Below are 18,426 nucleotides of genomic sequence, written 5' to 3' on the forward strand. Positions count from 1 at the left end.
ATAGCCGTGAATGAAACCATCGAAACAACAAATAGCCACCTTCTCCAGACCTTGACTTGTGGCTTCTTTTGGATCAGGGATGGGCAACTGGAGGCCCGGGGGCCGCAAAAGGCCCGCACCCTCACTTGAAGTGGCCCTCAGTACAACTACATGCATATGAGCATGAAATCTTAAAAGTGTTGTGTAAAAATGCAAAAAATTACTTCTTGCAATTAATGTTGGTCTGCTGTTCTTACACTGAAAAAAAATAAATCACAGTAAGTGGTTATTTTTTATTCGCTTCAAACCTTTTGTATTCCTATTTTTACTGTTATACGTGAAATATGTTAAGTTACTGCACTTTAAACATATTTAAAATTGCAGTTTCATCATATCTGGTGAAGTGCACGGTCCTATATGTGGCCCTGTGGTAGTGTCGGTGAAAAATTGTGGCTCCCTCCAGCATTTAAGTTGCCCATCCCTGTTTTGGATGATTGGATTGGTAGATTGTAATGTCAATTATTACTCTACAAAGTGGGTCACTTTTGCCAATGTTAGTCTACCAGTGACCCGCTTTGTAGAGTAATGATTGACAATCTACCAATCCTCATCCAATCATCCAAAAGGAGCCACCAGTCACGTCAAAGGTCTGGAGAAGGTGGCTATTTGCCGTTTCCATGGTTTCGTTCACCGCTAGGTAGAGAATTATAAAGTCCATACAAAGTAAAAGCATATTGAGATCATAACTCATATACAACAACTTCCTTACTTACTACTAATAAGCAATAATTCTGAGGTTATTGAGGGAAAACTCTTAGTTAATGTCTTACTGGTTGTATAATAAGGCCATGCAGAATAAGGCATTAATAACTACTTAATAATGACTAATTAAGAGCGAATATGTTACTTATATGCATGCTAATAAGCAACTAATTCATGTTGAATATGTGTTCCCTAGTCTAAAGTGTTACCTAAAATGTTGTGTCCAACCATCAACTGGCTGTCAACAAGATCTGATTATCATGTTCCATAGTTTTCTTCTGTGTGGAGACGTGTGTCAGGTGTCGGGGACAAGCGAAGCAGAAATATAACACGTATGAAGTAGGGATGTCACAAGAACCGATACTTCATTACCAAGTCGATCTCATGTCCTGTAGGGAACCAGGAAAGGAACGGCTAAAGCTGTTTTTGTGTCTTCGCACCGGTCCGATCCATGAACTCTCAATTTACTGTCCATGTGTGGCTGACTAATGGCCTTGGCCCATTGGAGAATCATCAATAACCATCTAGAAAGATGGGGATGCATGGTTGTAAAATGATGAGAATCTGTCTGTTTCAGTTTAGAAAACCATAACAGAAGGTTGTTTTTCTTTTTGTTTTGGACAAAAATGACATCTGTTGTTTGTTTCCCTTTGAAACCAGATGTGACATTATTGTTGACATGTTGTTGTTTTTTAGACTTGCAACTTTAATGAATTAAAGGTATTATTTGTCTTTGCATATTTCCTCAAGACCAACTGATTCCTCTTCCCCAAACCTGAAGGGAGCAACTTGACATTTATTTTTGTCTGTAAAAAGAGTTCTGCAGAAAGACAAGAGAACACTCAAGGAGAGTCATTGTGCTTTGTTTTCTTCCCAATTAACAAGGATGTGAATAGATAGATAGATAGATAGCTAGATAGATAGATAGATAGATAGAGCCATGGGAAAATTATTAAATTAACCATTTTTCTTCAATTTCTTGTTCATTTTAATGCCTGGTACAACTAAAGGTACATTTGTTTGGACAAATATAATGATAACAAAAATAGCTCATAAGAGTTTAATTTAAGAGCTGATATCTAGACATTTTCCATGGTTTTCTTGATTATAACCAAAATCATGATTAAGAAAACCATGGAAAATGTCTAGATATCAGCTCTTAAATTAAACTCTTATGAGCTATTTTTGTTGTTATCATTATATTTGTCCAAACAAATGTACCTAGTTGTACCAGGCATTAAAATTAACAAGAAATTGAAGAAAACAAGGGGTGGTCTGATAATTTTTTCCATGACTGTAGATAGATAGATCCTTTGTTAATCCTTTACAGAAAATCACAGTGTCAAGTGGAATAGAGTGTGAATAGAAACAAATAAACAATTCGGTAATCTCCTTTTTGCAACTGAACAATTGTTTGTTCAGAAAACTTGAAATTCAATGGAAGAAAGCCTGAAAGTTGCGTGTGTTTTCGTGCCACCTTCTCTAACATTCAGAGGGTCTCTCTCTCTCTTTTTTTATTTTTAAGACAAAGGTTCCAAGAAGGCATGCAAAGGTCAAGCCCTTTGACCTCTTCTTTTCAGAGCCTCTCCTCATCCCCCACTCCTCTGTGAAGGCCAAGGCACCGTGCATTGAAAGGTGGCCCCCCGCCCACTCCCTGGCTCTTTTTGTCCTTGCCTTTACCCCTGTGACCATGAGATATTGCACCCAACAGCTGCATCCTGCTTGATCAATATTCTATCATCTTGAGTAGTGCTCCCCCCACCGATCACAATGGAGCTTCCTGATCAGGCGTTGGGTTTAATTGGCAGAGCGTTCTGGTTTCTGGGCGCTTGTTAATCCCATACTGTGTTTTTTTTTTTTTCGTGTTCCTACAGGGAGGTGGTGGAATACATGGTGCAACACTTCAAGCCCCAGCTCTTTGGCGACAGGAAGCCGGTGTATGACGGCAAGAAGAACATCTACACGGTGCTAGCGCTTCCTATTGGGAGTGAGAAGGTAGATATTTGCAGTGGTTTCCCTTTTACACTGTTACACAATGCCCTTATCACCAGCTAATTTCTCCTCAGGGATCAATAAAGTCAATATTAAGCCCTGTTCAAACAGGAGTTGCAGTGTTTCTCGAGGGGGAGGAAGGGACAAATGGAAAACACTGAATAGAAGGTGCTATTTATCTCCTGCAGGGCACATATGTCCTGCACAGTATTCATAACGCCTACTGTTTTATGGGAAACTGTCTGCTTAGAGAGCCTTTGTTTGAGTAAAAAAAGAGTCCTGCTTACTGTTATTTCGAATCTTAAAGGAATAGTTTTGGGAAATGCTTTCTTGTGGAGAGATAGATAATATCAGTACCAATTCTTCTATCTGTCCTGTAAATATAAGGCCACAGCCAGTTAGCTTAGCTTCGCAAACATGGTAAGAATAGCTCACTAACAGCCAAGAAGTAGTCCAGTTTATAACCCCCTTTTTACCCTCTGGAGTCTGGGGCTATTTTGGCCATTTTGAATCCTTTTCAATCTGCCTGTGTACACCACTTAAAACAATGTTTACCATGTCGTGTTGATATCTTTTTTTTATCAGCACAACCTCACCTTTATGACCTGATAATTATTTTTTCACTTTGGCTTACATCAACGATCAACAATTTGAACACAAAAAACTCACAACATTTTTTGAAAATTTGTTTACTTTTACTTACAAACCACAAACATGCTTAATGAAGAATTTAAAACCTTGCAAATGTGGACACAGGTTGCACATAAGAGGTTAACATTTGGATGCACTCCAACATTTAATAGGTTCTTCCTTGGCCCATGTTATACTGTTTAAAGTTTCCTGAAAACTGGGCCTGTTGTTTTTCCTTAATCCTGTTGACAAAAACAGGTGCTAGGCCATGCTAAACTAAGCTAACAGGCACCCTGCTGTCACTTCTTATCTACCATACACATTTGAGTTTTGGGTATTCCTCCAGTTATTTGGATGCACTACAAAATGTAATGGGTAAAACATGACATCCTTAAGTAAGTAATTTGTGAAATTTAGAGGTGTTAGAAGGTGCTAGGCCACGCTAAACTAAGCTAAGCTAACAGGTGCCCTGCTGTAGCTTCTTATCTACCATACACACTTGGGTTGTGTTGATTTTCTCTAATCTATTTAAGCTTGTGCTGTTGTAACACCAACTACAAGTTACCACCATCTTGAGTGTGAAATGCCTTCTTTTTTTGTAATAAAAGTTTTTATTTATTTACATGTACACAAACCTTTTAGTCATAAGACATTTAAATACCTCACAGGTACAGGTCAAACCTCATTACAAGGAGTAAAATAAAACCTTTGTATTACTGGGTCAGTTTCCCCCCATCCTCCTTTCTATTTTACTTGGTAGTTGATTGTATCTTTAACCATTCCTCGTTACTCAGATTAAATGTCTTCTTGAATAATGGATTCTGTATGAAATGGGGTTTCTATAATACTGTGCAGCCTGATAGTTTGCTTTTCTTTCTAATAGTTAATTTTCATTTATTTGCGGTACCTGTTCTGCCACATGCAGCCTTGTTCTTTACCTCGGCTCTCCTCTCCGTGCCTGTCCCTTTCCCGCCCTCTGTGTCTCTAGGTGGATTTTGAGGTAACAATCCCAGGTGAGGGTAAAGACCGAATCTTCAAGGTGTCCATCCGTTGGCTGGCCAAAGTGTCATGGCGCCTGCTGCAGGAGACTCTGGTCAGCGGTCGGCTGCAGGTCCCCCTCGACTCGGTTCAAGCCCTTGACGTGGCCATGCGCCACCTGGCCTCTATGAGGTACGCTATAGGAGCCCTTTCTTTTTTAGTTACACCAGAACAGACAGACGGACACAAACCAGGGCTCCAGACCAAGGTTATTATTATATTATATTATATTATATTATAATTGTAATTTTATTTACTTTATTTATTTCTTTATTTGTCTTATTATTACTCTGTCCATTTACAAAAATTTTTTATCAGTGGCTGTATATGTATGTCTATGTTGGGATCAAGGTTATTATAGTAAAAAAGTGGAAAAAAATGTCAAATTAAACACGAAGCAAAATAAAAACAACAAAAAGACCACAAACATCTTTCTACATTTATAATAATGGAAAAGAAAAATCGTTCTAGAAGCTTTTTTTCCACCATGCAGATTTATTATGGATATTATTAAAGCAAAAAATAACAAACAGTAGAGAGTATGAGAGGATTTAGACGCAAGTGAAGAAAGCCAGGATGCACGGGAGAACACAGAGAGATGATGCACAGGCGAAAACCATGGAAAATGTCTAGATATCAGCTATTAAATTAAACTCTTATGAGCTATTTTTGTTGTTATCATTATATTTGTCCAAACAACTGTACCTTTAGTTGTACCAGGCATTAAAATGAACAAGAAATTGAAGAAAACACGGGTGGTATAATAATTTTTTCCATGACTTAGAGGCCATACAGCAATGAAATTTGGAAAGAAAATCTATTTAAGCTTGTAATGCCAACTACAAGTTACCACCATCTTTAGTGTGAAATGCCTTCTTTTTTGTAATAAAAGTTTTTATTTATTTAGATATACAGGTACACAAACCGATAATATTATTACCTTTTAGTCAGAAGTCAACGGAAGCTTTTTTTCCTTCCATGATCTGTTATTTCCGGCATGCAGATTTATTAAGGATATTTATTAAGTAAAAAAAAAAAAGCCCATTAGAGAATATGAGAGGACTTATACGCAAGTGCTATTTTCGTTTTCACCCGGGCAGCGTCAGGTGCACCAGTGTGATCTAGAAAAATGATTAGTTGCACTCCAAATTGGTCGCACTCTGGAGCCCTGCAAACACACACACACTGCAAAACACCTACTCCTGCCAAGTAGTAGTTTAGTCGGCTAACTGGCTATTTTCTATACATGCAAATCTTAATTCAGATTGTAAAGATGTTGGCATAATAACCGTGCAGCCCAGAAAGGTTAACTGGGCTGTTCCTTTCACATGCATCAGACCATCGTAGCTCCAGGGGTCAGAGTCACTAAACAAAAGTTGTTAGCTGAGACTTGTGTGAAATTGTGAAAGAACAATGCTGGGCAGCGAATCACCAGAACTGGCTTGAGGACTTGACCTGAAAATGGTCAAAGAGAAGAAAAAAAAAAAGAGCCTCAGATGTTTGTAAAAGAGTTTGGTAATAGTCCTCATTTTTGTCTGTTACAGATTATTACATGATGTTCCTCCAGGCTTCCTACAAAGTCTCTAGAGTTTGGAAAATGCTTCGTTTTAACCGATTTCAAGGTTCAGAAAATGCTTGAATATAAAATACCCCTTGGAAAATGCTTGATTTTCAACATAATCTGCTATTTCAACCACACAATTAGTCATGTTAACCAAATATTAGAAAGAAATGATCCCAAGATCATATTTGTTTGATGTTTGAGCTGAATTGGGCACAGAAATGTTAAGGCAGCGTTTTTTAATTTTTGCTTTGCTCTCTCGAGTCATGAGGGAGACTATTTGCTTTAATTTATTTTCATTTGCAAGATTTTGCAAACAATGTAGATGTGATGTAGCCTGGGTATACCCATACTGCCTTGCGCGCTCAATTTCATTTCAAACCTGCAGACAGTCTGGTGTCTATGGCCGATTCTTAGCCCTGTTTTAGGGATCCAATCACAGAACGGGGAGTGACGGCGAGACGATGACGCGTACTATTGGACAGACGGACGCTTGTAGTTTTGTAGTTTTCTTACCGATCCAACATGGCTGCAGCAGACGCGAAGCTATCTTTTGATCTAGCTGTAGACAGTGTTCTAGATAGTTTAGAGCCAAGGTTTATTTTAAAAGAAGAACAACGTTTGACTTTACACTCCTGTTTCACCACCAAAAAGGATGTTTTAGCCTTGCTTCCGACAGGATTTAGCCAAAGCCTAATCTACCAACTAGCCCCGCTACCGCTCGCTGCTGTAACCACGGTGATCTCACTACGAGCCGGGGGACAGCGGAGCCGCCGAGAGACCCCCAGCAGCTCGTCTATTGACCATAAAATCAGTGGATGTGTGTGGCTGAATGACATGAGGGGGGATAAGGTGTAAAAATAAATAATCTTGCAGAAAGCGAGAACTGGAGAAGCAAAGCAGCAAGCAACCCCCCTCCCTCCAACACTCTCTCACTAAGGTTATTATAGTTAATGAAAACTAACAAAATAACGAAAACTAGCATTGAAAAAACATTTTCGTTAACTGAAATAAAAATAAAAATGAGAGTTTTTTGAAAAACGATAACTAACTTAAACTGTATTGTGTGGTTACAAAACTAACTAAAACTTACTAAAATTACAGTGAAAATGTCCTTCGTTTTCGTCTTTGTCAACTTTTTTCATACGTAAACCTTTTTGGTTGATATGAAATCTATTTCATCTATCTGGTTTTATGACTTAATAAACTTATTGGGGCTGATATGGACAAGACAAAGGAAATAAAGGCAACATTTATGTGACTAAAACTAAGCATTTTCCAGAAAATAAAAACTAATTAAAACTAGCAAACTCACTGTAAAAACTAATTAAAACTAAATTAAAATTGAAAACAAAAATTGACAACGAAATTAAAACTAAAACTAATGAAAAATCCAAAACTATTATAACCTTGTCTCTCACACACATCAACACTGCCGGTAGACTGTGAGCTGAAACTACAGAGCAGCCAGAGTCAGAACATGCTGCAGAAAAACGTTGCAGAAGCAGAATTGAGCATTTGAGTCTCAACGTAGAGATGGGCTAGTCCGGCTATGTAAACATCAATTTCTGTCGCTCTACATACGTCATCTGGTATAACTGATATGATTTAGAAGATAATTTATCTTGTTTTAAGAGTTAATTTATTGTGTTCAACATGCTTATTTCTAGATTTAACATCTAATATTAATTCAAGAAATCTTGTCAAGTGAAATTATCTGTCCATGCAGCAAGATCATTTCCCTCAGATTTAGTGTTTTTACCTTGTTTTTATACCCCTTTTTTGCAGTGAAGCTTTTAGTATCTGGACATGTTTTGTTGAGCTACTTTGTTTAAATTTGCTTGAATTTGACTCTTAAGAAGCTGTGTGAACCCTGTGACTCCCAATGTGGGGTTTTTCCATGCAGGTTTTCTCTGTTTTGTTCTAACGAATTTCAAGAGTTGATTTATTCTGAAACCTCCCTTTTATGAGATGACAACTTTACTGGACATGAAGTCATGCTGAGGTCATGCTTTGAATTACGTCGAGTCTTTTTGCACATTCATCATTTCCACCTCCTCCCATTAGGTACACTCCAGTGGGCCGTTCATTTTTCTCCCCACCTGAAGGATACTACCACCCACTGGGTGGGGGGAGGGAAGTCTGGTTTGGCTTCCACCAGTCTGTGCGCCCCGCCATGTGGAAGATGATGCTTAACATTGATGGTGAGTCACTGGAGTGAATCTGTGCAGACAGTGATCTCAATGTTTTTACTGAAAATGCATGACTGGTCAGAGATGGTGGGTTAGAAATGAAAAAAAAAAAAATTCACTCTAGGATAGGGCTGGGCGATATGGACCAAAAGTCATATCCCGGTATATTAAGACTGAATATCGATATACAATATATAAGTCCTGATATTTTATCGCAAAGTGAGAGCAAATGTTCAGTCAAAGCCAAATATGACACAAGTAGTTTTATTGAAACCATTTATTTAAGTGAACATACATACTGTATAACAGGAGTACCTTTTAAAAAATAAAAATCAAAGCTCCATAAAGTGCACATTTAAATAAAAAATATCTTAAATAAAAATAGCCTATGAAATAAATATATATATTTTTTACATTTTTTTATTTTTATTTTGTGAGAGCATTATAATACAGTGCTTACTTTCAGACAATATACAATAGTATTTTCTGCCACTCACAATCAAGGATTTTTTGTTTGCAAAACAAGAATCAAGATACAGAAAGTTAAGTGTATTACATTTGAGAATTTTGAACAAACTGGGAAAGGTAGGCATATGTAAAAGAGCAAATAGAAAAAAAAAAGAAAAGAAGAAGAAATTATCCACCAGGGAGTTTCGTAATGAAATATAAGTAATACAAACTAATCATTAGACCCAGTAAAACCCAGTAAAACATTAAATGATAAAGTAAAAAACAGCATTACAGGGTCATCCATACAGTACTTCTGTCTGTTCCAGATTAACATATTTCTGAAATAAATATATTAATATGAGAAAAGAATAACTAAAATTAAAAAAAAAATGACAAACCCAAGTAAGGGCAGCATTTATATATAAAGAAAAAAAAATTGAACTATATCGGGTATACACTATATGGTTAAAATCATATCACATTTTAAAATATATTGATATATTTTTTAAATCGATATATATATCGCACAGGCCTACGCTAGCACCAAAGAGAATTTGAACACCAGTCCATTATATGATTCATAATTATGACATCATACTTGTATGTTATTACTGGCTGCTTGTAACATAGAATTGGCTTCGATGAGACCCTTAAATTGTAACAAAGGCTCATTAAAGTTGTGCACATTCATAAACTGTTGTGGTCTTATTGCTGTTCTCTGTCTCCCCCTAGTGTCCGCCACGGCCTTCTACAAAGCTCAGCCTGTAATTGAGTTCATGTGTGAAGTTTTGGACATTCGTAACATCGACGAGCAGCCGAAGACGCTCACCGACTCGCAAAGGGTCCGCTTCACCAAGGAGATTAAAGGTGGGCTACAGACCAGTGAGTGCATCACAAACCCTCCATTATAAACCCTCAACACCAAAATAAATGTACACACTCATAACTCTGTCTGCAGATTCTTGGCTCACAGCTGGGAAATGCATTTAAAACTCTTCTCAGTGATGGGATCTACAGGTGCATCTCAATAAATTAGAATATCATAGAAAAGTCAATTTCCAGTAGTTCAAGTCAAACAGCCCCAACCAAGCACTGAGTCATATAGATGGACATACTGTTCAGAGGCCAACATTTCCATATTAAACATACTTTTTAAAATTGGTCTTTTGGGATAAAAAAAAGTTGAAAAAATGAGAGAAAGTCATAATTATGAGATAAAAAGTCGAAATTATGAGGTAAAAAGTTGAAATACGATAAAAAGTCATAATTACGAGATAAAAAGTCAAAATTGTGAGATAAAAAGTAAAAATTATAAAATAAAAAGTCATAATTTTGAGATAAAAAGTCATTATAAGATAGACTTACTAGATATACTTTTCAGAGGCCAACATTTCCATATCTAACATACTTTTTAAAATTGGTCTTTTGTAATATTACATTTTTTGAGACACTGATTTTTAGGTCTGTACGCCATAATCATTCTAATTAGAAGACATTAAATGAATTAAGACATTGAAATGTTCTATTCTGTGCGTAATGGATCTATATAATGTGTTATTTCCACTTTCTGAATTTAATTACTGACATAAATAAACTTTTATATTCTAATTTATTGAGATGCACCTGTACATAACTTACTGCCATTTGTTATCAGCAAAATCACCCTTTCAATCACTTTTAATGAGCATGTCTTACTTTCTGTGTTTGTTTGCGTTGATGCTTGTTTACACCATTTGTTTTTGGCATAACCAGGCCTGAAGGTGGAGGTGACCCACTGTGGCCAAATGAAGAGGAAGTATCGTGTATGCAACGTCACCCGACGACCTGCCAGCCACCAAACGTAAGTATGCAGACATTATCAAATACACCCCTAGTTTATCTTTATTCATACATCTTCTTTATTAGAATAATCTGCTTATACAGTCATGTAAAAAAATATTAGACCACCCTTGTTTTCTCCTTGCTTTCTTGTTCATTTTAATGCCTGGTGCAACTAAAGGTACATTTGTTTGGATAATTATAATGATAACAGCAAAAATAGCTGATAAGAGTTTAATTTAAGAGCTGATATCTAGACATTCTCCATGGTTTTGTTGATAATAACCAAAATCATTATTAAGAAAAGCATGAAATGTCTAGATATCAGCTCTTAAATTAAACTCTTATGAGCTATTTTTGTTGTTAATTATGAGATATTATGAGATAAAAAGTCGAAATTATGAGATACAAGGTCATAAATTTGAGATAAAAAAAGTTGAAAAAATGAGATAAAGTCAAAATTATGAGATAAAAAGTGTAAATTATGAAATAAAAAGTCGAAATTATGAGATAAAATGTCATAATTTTGAGATAAAAAGTCAAAATCGTGAGATAAAAAGTTGACATAAGATAAAAAGTCATAATTGCAAGATAAAAAGTTGAAATTATGAGTTAAAAAGTTGAAATTATAGGATAAAATCATTATATTTTAGTTGTACCAGGCATTAAAATGAACAAGAAATTGAAGAAAACAATGGTCTATTTTTTTTCCATGACTGTATATCTGCATGTCATAGTATATGGGTCTTATTTGCTTTGCTATAAGAAGAAAGAAAAAAGAATAAAAACTTATATATAAAAGAAATAAAAAAGAAGAAAAATCAACACAACTCAAGCGTGTATGGTGGATAAGAAGCTACAGCAGGGCGCCTGTTAGCTTAGCTTAGCATGGCCTAGCACCTACTAGCACCTCTAAATCTCACAAATTACTTCCGCCAAGGATGTTATGTTTTACATCCGGATTGTTCGTTTATTGGTTAGTTTGTCTGTTTTTGTCAACAGCATTATGTAAAAACAACAGGCCCAGTTTTCAGGAAACTTTAAAGATTTAACATGGGCCAAGGAAGAACCTATTACATTTTGGAGTGCATCCAAATAACTAGAGGAATACCCAAAATATTTTCTCTTTTGTTAACATTGTGAGGCATGGCCTTGGTCGAGGTCTAGTCATCTAGTCAGGTTTGTTCTGGTTAAAAACAACAGCGTAAAAATGATAAGTTGCAGTTCAAGAAAGGATTATAAACTGGACTACTTCTTGGTTGTTAGTGAGTTATTCTTACCATTTATGCTAAGCTAAGCTAACTGGCTGTGGCCTTAAATTTACAGGACAGATAGAAGAATTGGTACTGATCTTCTTATCTAAATCTCCGCAAGAAAGCAGAGAAGTGCATTTCCCAAAACTATTTCTTTAAGATTAGAAATAACAATTAGCAGAACTATCCAACCAGACAGTTTCCCATAAAACAGTAGTAAAACAAATGTACCTTTAGTTGTACCAGGCATTAAAATGAACAAGAAATTGAAGAAAACGATTGGTGTGATATTTTTTTCCCATGACTGTATAACCAGCTTTCACTAGAAATCATCGTGTAGCTTGTTTCAGCCACTAAGGAGCCACAGGAACAAAATATAAGGAAGTGAACTGTAAATTCCCCTTTGCACATTCCTGCCTTTGTTTCTGTTTCATCTGAAGAACCAGAAATATTAGGGGATTTCAAACAGTGAAAGATTAAAAAAACATAAAAATAATAAGTGGTGGCATTTTCAAATGCATTTTCACACACAAGGAAACAGCAAAACAGTCACCGTGTTGTCCTCTGCATGTTTCTGATGTTTAAATTACTGGAATGAAGCTACTCAGCGCCTGTCTGAGTGTTTTATGGATATTTATTTTTGCCTAAGTGGCGTCTCTCTTATTCACTCTTTGTCACTCAGTGGCCCTCACAGCCGCCTCTCCTTCTGTCTCTCTTTATCTGACTCATTTTTTTGGCACTTTCTTTGCACCTGGAACTCTCCTAAAGGAACTAAATTAATCTCTACTTCATGCTGATGCAGGCAAAGTTCCTGCTTTCCTTTAAAAGGATCTTGATCCCCTGGAAAGTTTCTGCAGTGAAAAACCCTCATTATATAGTAGCAAAGGTTTCTCTTACATAAACAAGAATTCTACTTACAGTATATTCACTTTTAGGGCTGAAACTATATTTGGTTGACAGGAAGCTTGGTTAATAAAATAAAAATAAAGCAGTAAGTCTTGCTTCCTCTTTGCACTATTTAACCCTTTGGAGTTTGGAGCTATTTTGTTGATTTTTGACTCCTTTTCATTCTGAGTTTTTCAGCACAACCTCACCTATATGACCAAATTATTATTTTTTTTATTTTCAATTATTGGATCAACATTTCGAACACAAAAAAAACACCAGAAAATTACAAAAAACACAAAACCACACAAAAAATACAAAAAACACTCACAAAAACACACCAAAAACACAAAAATTACAAAAACACACATAATAAACACAGAAAAACACATAAAAACACACAATGAAATGACAAAAACACACGAAAAAACAGTGAACACAAGGATTACATTAAAAATGCTGAATGCACACTGCAAAATCTCTTTGCAGAAAAATCTCTGCAAAAAAAAGTAAAATCATATTACTACGCTTTCATGGACTCCAGAGGGTTAATATCATACTGTTTAAGGCTTCTGGTCAAACTAAGTAACAAAACTTAAATACAGTCATTGAAAAAATGATTAGACCACCCTTGTTTTATCTTATATCTTGTTCATTTTAATGCCTGGTACAACTAAAGGTAAATAGCTCATAAGAGTTTAATTAAAGAGCTGATATCTAGACATTTTCCATGGTTTTCTTGTTAGTGATTTTGGTTATTATCAAGAAAACCATGAAAAATGTCTAGATATCAGCTCTTAAATTAAACTCGTATCAGCTATTGTTGTTGTTATCATTTTATTTGTCCAAACAAATGCACCTTTAGTTGTACCAGGCATTAAAATGAACAAGAAATTGAAGAAAAATGGTCCTATAAGATTTTTTTCCATGACTGTATGTCTGATAAGTTGTGATTGTTATAATTCATAAAGTCAACCTGGATGAATCAGCAAATCCTCAGCTGGCAAGTGATGCGTTGCGATGACTGTGGCATTTTTCTGTAAAAGGTCACTGATGCACCACACACAGGCCGTGCAGCAGCAAAGACAACCTCTTCATCTTTTCACCAGATCATAAAGAAGTTCATGTTTCTTGTCTTGTCCACCAGGTTTCCCCTCCAGCTCGAAAGTGGGCAGACAGTAGAATGTACAGTGGCCCAGTACTTCAAGCAGAAGTACAACCTGCAGCTAAAATACCCCCACCTACCCTGTCTACAGGTGGGGCAGGAGCAGAAGCACACCTACCTGCCTCTGGAGGTGAGGAACGCCTAAAGGATGATGGAACTGTAATACAGTTATGCCTGTCACGATAATTATTATATCGACTTATCGTTCAATATATAAAAATAGACACGATAGTTTTTTTCTGGACTCAATATGTTGACTTTTTGTGTGATGCTGCAAATGCTTGACAGGCAGTACGAATTGACGAAATTTTTTTTCCCAAGCAGCCACTGCAGCTGTTTATATGTTATTTTAATAATAAAATAATATAATATGTAATTATTATCTCATTGCAATGTTTTGTTAGTCTTGTTGAGTCTGAAAGTCTCCTTTATTGGTTTTGGTTGTAGTTTATTTATTCATGTTTTATTTATCTAGGATATTTTAATATTTATTCTCCACATTTAAATTCCAATTAGTGGTCGACTGATACAGGTTTTTTAAGGCCGATGCCAATACCGATTATTTTGACATCAGTCTTTACCGATCCCCGATATGTGCTGCCGAATTTTTTGTGCCGATTCTTGAAGCTGATATTGCCTTTTCTCCCTCCATTTCCATGATAAAAATGACACAATAAGTTACAATAATTTAAACAAAAAAAGAAACACTTATTAACAAAAAAACATTCTTCTTTTTTTCAGCCGATACAAATAAAAAACGCAAATATCGGCCTGTTATATTGGTGGGCCGATGTTTTGGTCTACCTCTGATTCCAATAGTTAATATTCTCAAGATTTAAAAAATTGTTGCTGTTGTAAAACTAAAACAACACCGATACAGCGTTACTACCGTTTATCGTGATAGTTTCTTTGAAAATATATCGTCCAAAAAAAATGTGTAATCGTGACAGGCCTTGATACAGTTCTTTAAATTATTTTGAGATGCATTCAAGATGAATGCATGTGAATAACCAGTGTTTGCACCCTTATTTGCATGTTCCAGGTGTGTAACATTGTAGCAGGACAACGGTGCATCAAGAAACTGACAGATAATCAGACCTCCACGATGATCAAAGCCACAGCTCGCTCTGCACCCGACAGACAAGAGGAGATCAGCAGGCTGGTGAGTTGTAATAACAGTGTTCAGGAAGATATGACTCGTTAATTTAAGACTTTGAGATCTGACGGATGGTTTTTCTCTCTCCACAGATGAAGAACGCTAACTTCAACCTGGACCCGTACATTCAGGAATTTGGGATCAAGGTGAAAGATGACATGGCTGAGGTGACGGGCAGGGTGCTTCCTGCCCCCATCCTGCAGTACGGAGGACGGGTAATACATGCTTCATTTATTATTATTTTTTTTAGAAAGGAGCAATTTGTGAGTGATGATACAGATGCATCTCAATTAATTAGAATATGATGGAAAAGTCCATTTCCAGTAGTTCAAGTCAAACAGCCCCAACAAAGTATTGAGTCATATAGATGGACATCAATTTCAGAGGCCAACATTTCCATATTAAACATACTTTTAAAATTGGTCTTTTATTTTTTATCGTATGTTTGTCGGTCTGTTTTCGCCGTGTGGCTTTGTACTGGTGTATCGTTGTTTTCATTTTTGTTGTTGTGGTTATCCTTTATATTATTCTTTGTATGTCATTTGTGTGTAAATTATGTCTGATTTGTTGTCTTTGTTGTCTAGAATTGTGTTTTAGTGTTTTGTTTTCATATTGTGGCTCCTAAGTAATCCACTGTTCTTTTCTTTGTTTATTCCTTAATAAAAAAGAAATAATAATAAAAAAATTGGTCTTTTATAATATCCAAATTTGAGATAAAAGTCATAATTATGAGATTCAAATCGAAATTATGAGATAAAAGTCAAAATTATTAGATAAAAAGTCAAAATTATGAGATTGAAAAGTCAAAATTATGAGATACAAGGTCATAATTTTGAGATAAAAAGTTGAAATTATAAGATAAAAAGTCATACATTTGAGAGGCCAACATTTCCATATCAAACATACTTTTTAAAATTGGTCTTTTGTAATAATTTTTTTTTTGAGACACTGGATTTTAGTTCATAAAATGTAAGAAGTAATCATTATAATTAGAAGAAATTAAATACATTAAGACATGAAATGTTTCATTCTGTGTGTAATGGGACTATATAATGTGTTATTTCCACTTTTTTGTATTGAATTATTGACATAAATACCCTTTTCTATGATATTCTAATTTATTGTGATGCACCTGTAGAGACACTGCAAACAAAAGTTTTCCTCACACAGTTTTTCACTTGATCTGATTTGTTTCAAACGTTCCTCACTCTGGTCCTCTCCTCCACAGAACCGTGCCATAGCAACCCCCAACCAGGGTGTGTGGGACATGAGGGGGAAGCAGTTTTATAACGGCATTGAGATCAAAGTGTGGGCGATTGCCTGCTTTGCCCCCCAGAAACAGTGCAGAGAAGAGGTGCTCAAGTAAGTACTGATGAATAGTAACAGTGGGAACTTAAATAACCTTCCCTATAACATAATTTGTCTGTTTTGCGTGCAATAGTGGTAAGTCTTTAGATCCATTTTTATTTAGCTGCTATAAAGAGGAAAAAAATGCATATTAAAAACACATTAATTTATTTATAATATAATCCATAATATTTTGTGATGTGCATGGCAACAATAAAGTATGAAATTGATCCGTCGGCTATTATCAAATGGCGGAAAAGTAACACACCACTTTATAACAAAAAGTAATGACGCCTTTTATCACTGCGCAGTTTTTGCTTTTCCCATATAATTTTTACGGCATTAAGTCTCAAATGTTAAGTGTCAACTTATGTCCATAAGTCAGCATTTAATTATTTAACCCTCAGGGCAGGTTGAGTGTATTTAAGGGCTTTTCATTCTTCATTTGTTAATACTTTTGGCTGTGTTCATGCATTTGGCATGAATTTTGGCAAGATTGTATATTTGTATTTGATCTTGTTATTTCCAGCTCAGCTCCTGCAGTAAGGCTAAAATACACTGTGTACAAACAATAGTTACACTCTTCAGGTTGAGCCATTGAAACCCATTCAAAATGACATTTTTGATCTCACTTACATTAAAGCATAATTCATGCATTTTATTAAATCTGGGTGTCAATCTGGGCGTTGGCTTGGGAATTGATCATTTTTACTACTTTCCACCAGATTGTGTCATTTATTCATTCATTGACCATATTCAGCATACAGAGAAAAAACATGATTTATACACACGATCCATACATACAAGCACAAACTGCTTCAAATAAATCTAAACATGGATAATCTTGAATCACATTAATGATGAATCCATCTAGAGAGACATGACAAACTCATGAAAAAAAAAAGATTATTTACACAGCTGTGACTGCAGCCAGGTCTATAAAAATGGTGGCATCATAACACAAACCTGGCAGATAAAGGGTTAAAATATTCAAAAATCAATTAGTGTTTGATATAAAAAAAAATAGGTTACTTTTTAGGGGAAAAAATCAGTACAATAAAAGTAGTTTTTATAGCTTGCTTTTTAGGAGCACATTTTATGTGCTAAGCAGTATAAGTGTGCATCAAATTTGAACAGGCCTGAGGGTTAATTTGACTACTTCTCTTAGGTTACTTGATTTTGTAACAAACATACTTATTTTGACCTAAACTCTGATCTTTACCTAAACCCAATCAAGTAGTTTTGTTACATTTACTTTTGGTAATTTAGCAGACGCTTTTATCCAAAGCGACTTACAGGAAAAAAGGGGAACTGTTGCCTTAAAATAACCAAGAGGATCTGTTTTTTTCTTCAGTGTTGATCACATGTTTAAAACAGCAGACATACTGTAGTGGAGCATCACAGTCTGACGCACAGCGCTACCAAGTGTTAAAAAGTAACACCAAGGGGTCCTGAAAAAGCGTCTGAGTTGGTGATAAGAACGTAGACATGACACACAAAAAGTTGAAATGTTTGCTGAATTTTGTCTTAACTAATCTGGTTCCGTTTCAGGAACTTCACGGACCAGCTGCGTAAGATCTCTAAGGACGCTGGGATGCCCATCCAGGGCCAGCCATGTTTCTGTAAATACGCCCAGGGAGCGGACAGCGTGGAGCCCATGTTCAGACACCTGAAGAACACCTACTCTGGACTGCAGCTCATCATCGTCATCCTACCAGGAAAAACTCCTGTCTATGGTAGGCTACGTTCATTTTTCATCACCAAGAAGCCTTAAACCTCTGAAGTCCAGGAGATTGTGGTTCAAATTTGTCAACTTCCTATGCATTCTGTATCTTTTTAGCATCCTTCAATCTGTCCTTACATCACATGCATGGCTCCTTTTTCTCCACACAAACTCGGCTATTAGACAGATTTTTCATTTTATTTTAATTAACAAAGTATAAAGCTGCCAGGAACCGAAAATACAAACAAAAGACACAGGTGTCTATGGAGATGTACCATTTTTTTTATTTTTATTTTTTACCATTAATACACACAAAAACAGCAGAAAAAATAATAAATAATAAAACTGCAAAACAGTCTATTTGCATATGAATTAAAAATAGTAATAGATTTCATTGTAGAAAGAAAATTCACGTTTTAAAATGGTCTAGAAAAATTAATGGCACACTGTGAAAGCTCCTATGATGCACTTTCAA

General features: G+C 35.7%; 1 protein-coding gene across 4 annotated transcripts in view; it reads left to right on the forward strand.

Moving 5' to 3' along the window:
* The window catches only part of ago1 (argonaute RISC component 1), a 39,091-nt gene that overhangs the window by 9,015 nt on the left and 11,650 nt on the right, over positions 1-18,426 (forward strand). For 2 of the 4 annotated variants that reach the window (XM_059338282.1, XM_059338280.1), the window contains 10 exons: positions 2,616-2,736; positions 4,352-4,533; positions 8,030-8,166; positions 9,337-9,486; positions 10,357-10,444; positions 13,708-13,855; positions 14,768-14,887; positions 14,974-15,096; positions 16,110-16,243; positions 17,780-17,964. In XM_059338282.1, the coding sequence (XP_059194265.1) occupies positions 2,616-2,736; positions 4,352-4,533; positions 8,030-8,166; positions 9,337-9,486; positions 10,357-10,444; positions 13,708-13,855; positions 14,768-14,887; positions 14,974-15,096; positions 16,110-16,243; positions 17,780-17,964 (1,388 nt within the window). The remainder of the gene's footprint in view (positions 1-2,615; positions 2,737-4,351; positions 4,534-8,029; positions 8,167-9,336; positions 9,487-10,356; positions 10,445-13,707; positions 13,856-14,767; positions 14,888-14,973; positions 15,097-16,109; positions 16,244-17,779; positions 17,965-18,426) is intronic. The other 2 variants (XM_059338283.1, XM_059338281.1) reach the window with 1 other exon arrangement.

The sequence above is a fragment of the Centropristis striata genome, chromosome 8 (assembly GCF_030273125.1).
Source record: "Centropristis striata isolate RG_2023a ecotype Rhode Island chromosome 8, C.striata_1.0, whole genome shotgun sequence".
NCBI lineage: Eukaryota > Metazoa > Chordata > Actinopteri > Perciformes > Serranidae > Centropristis > Centropristis striata.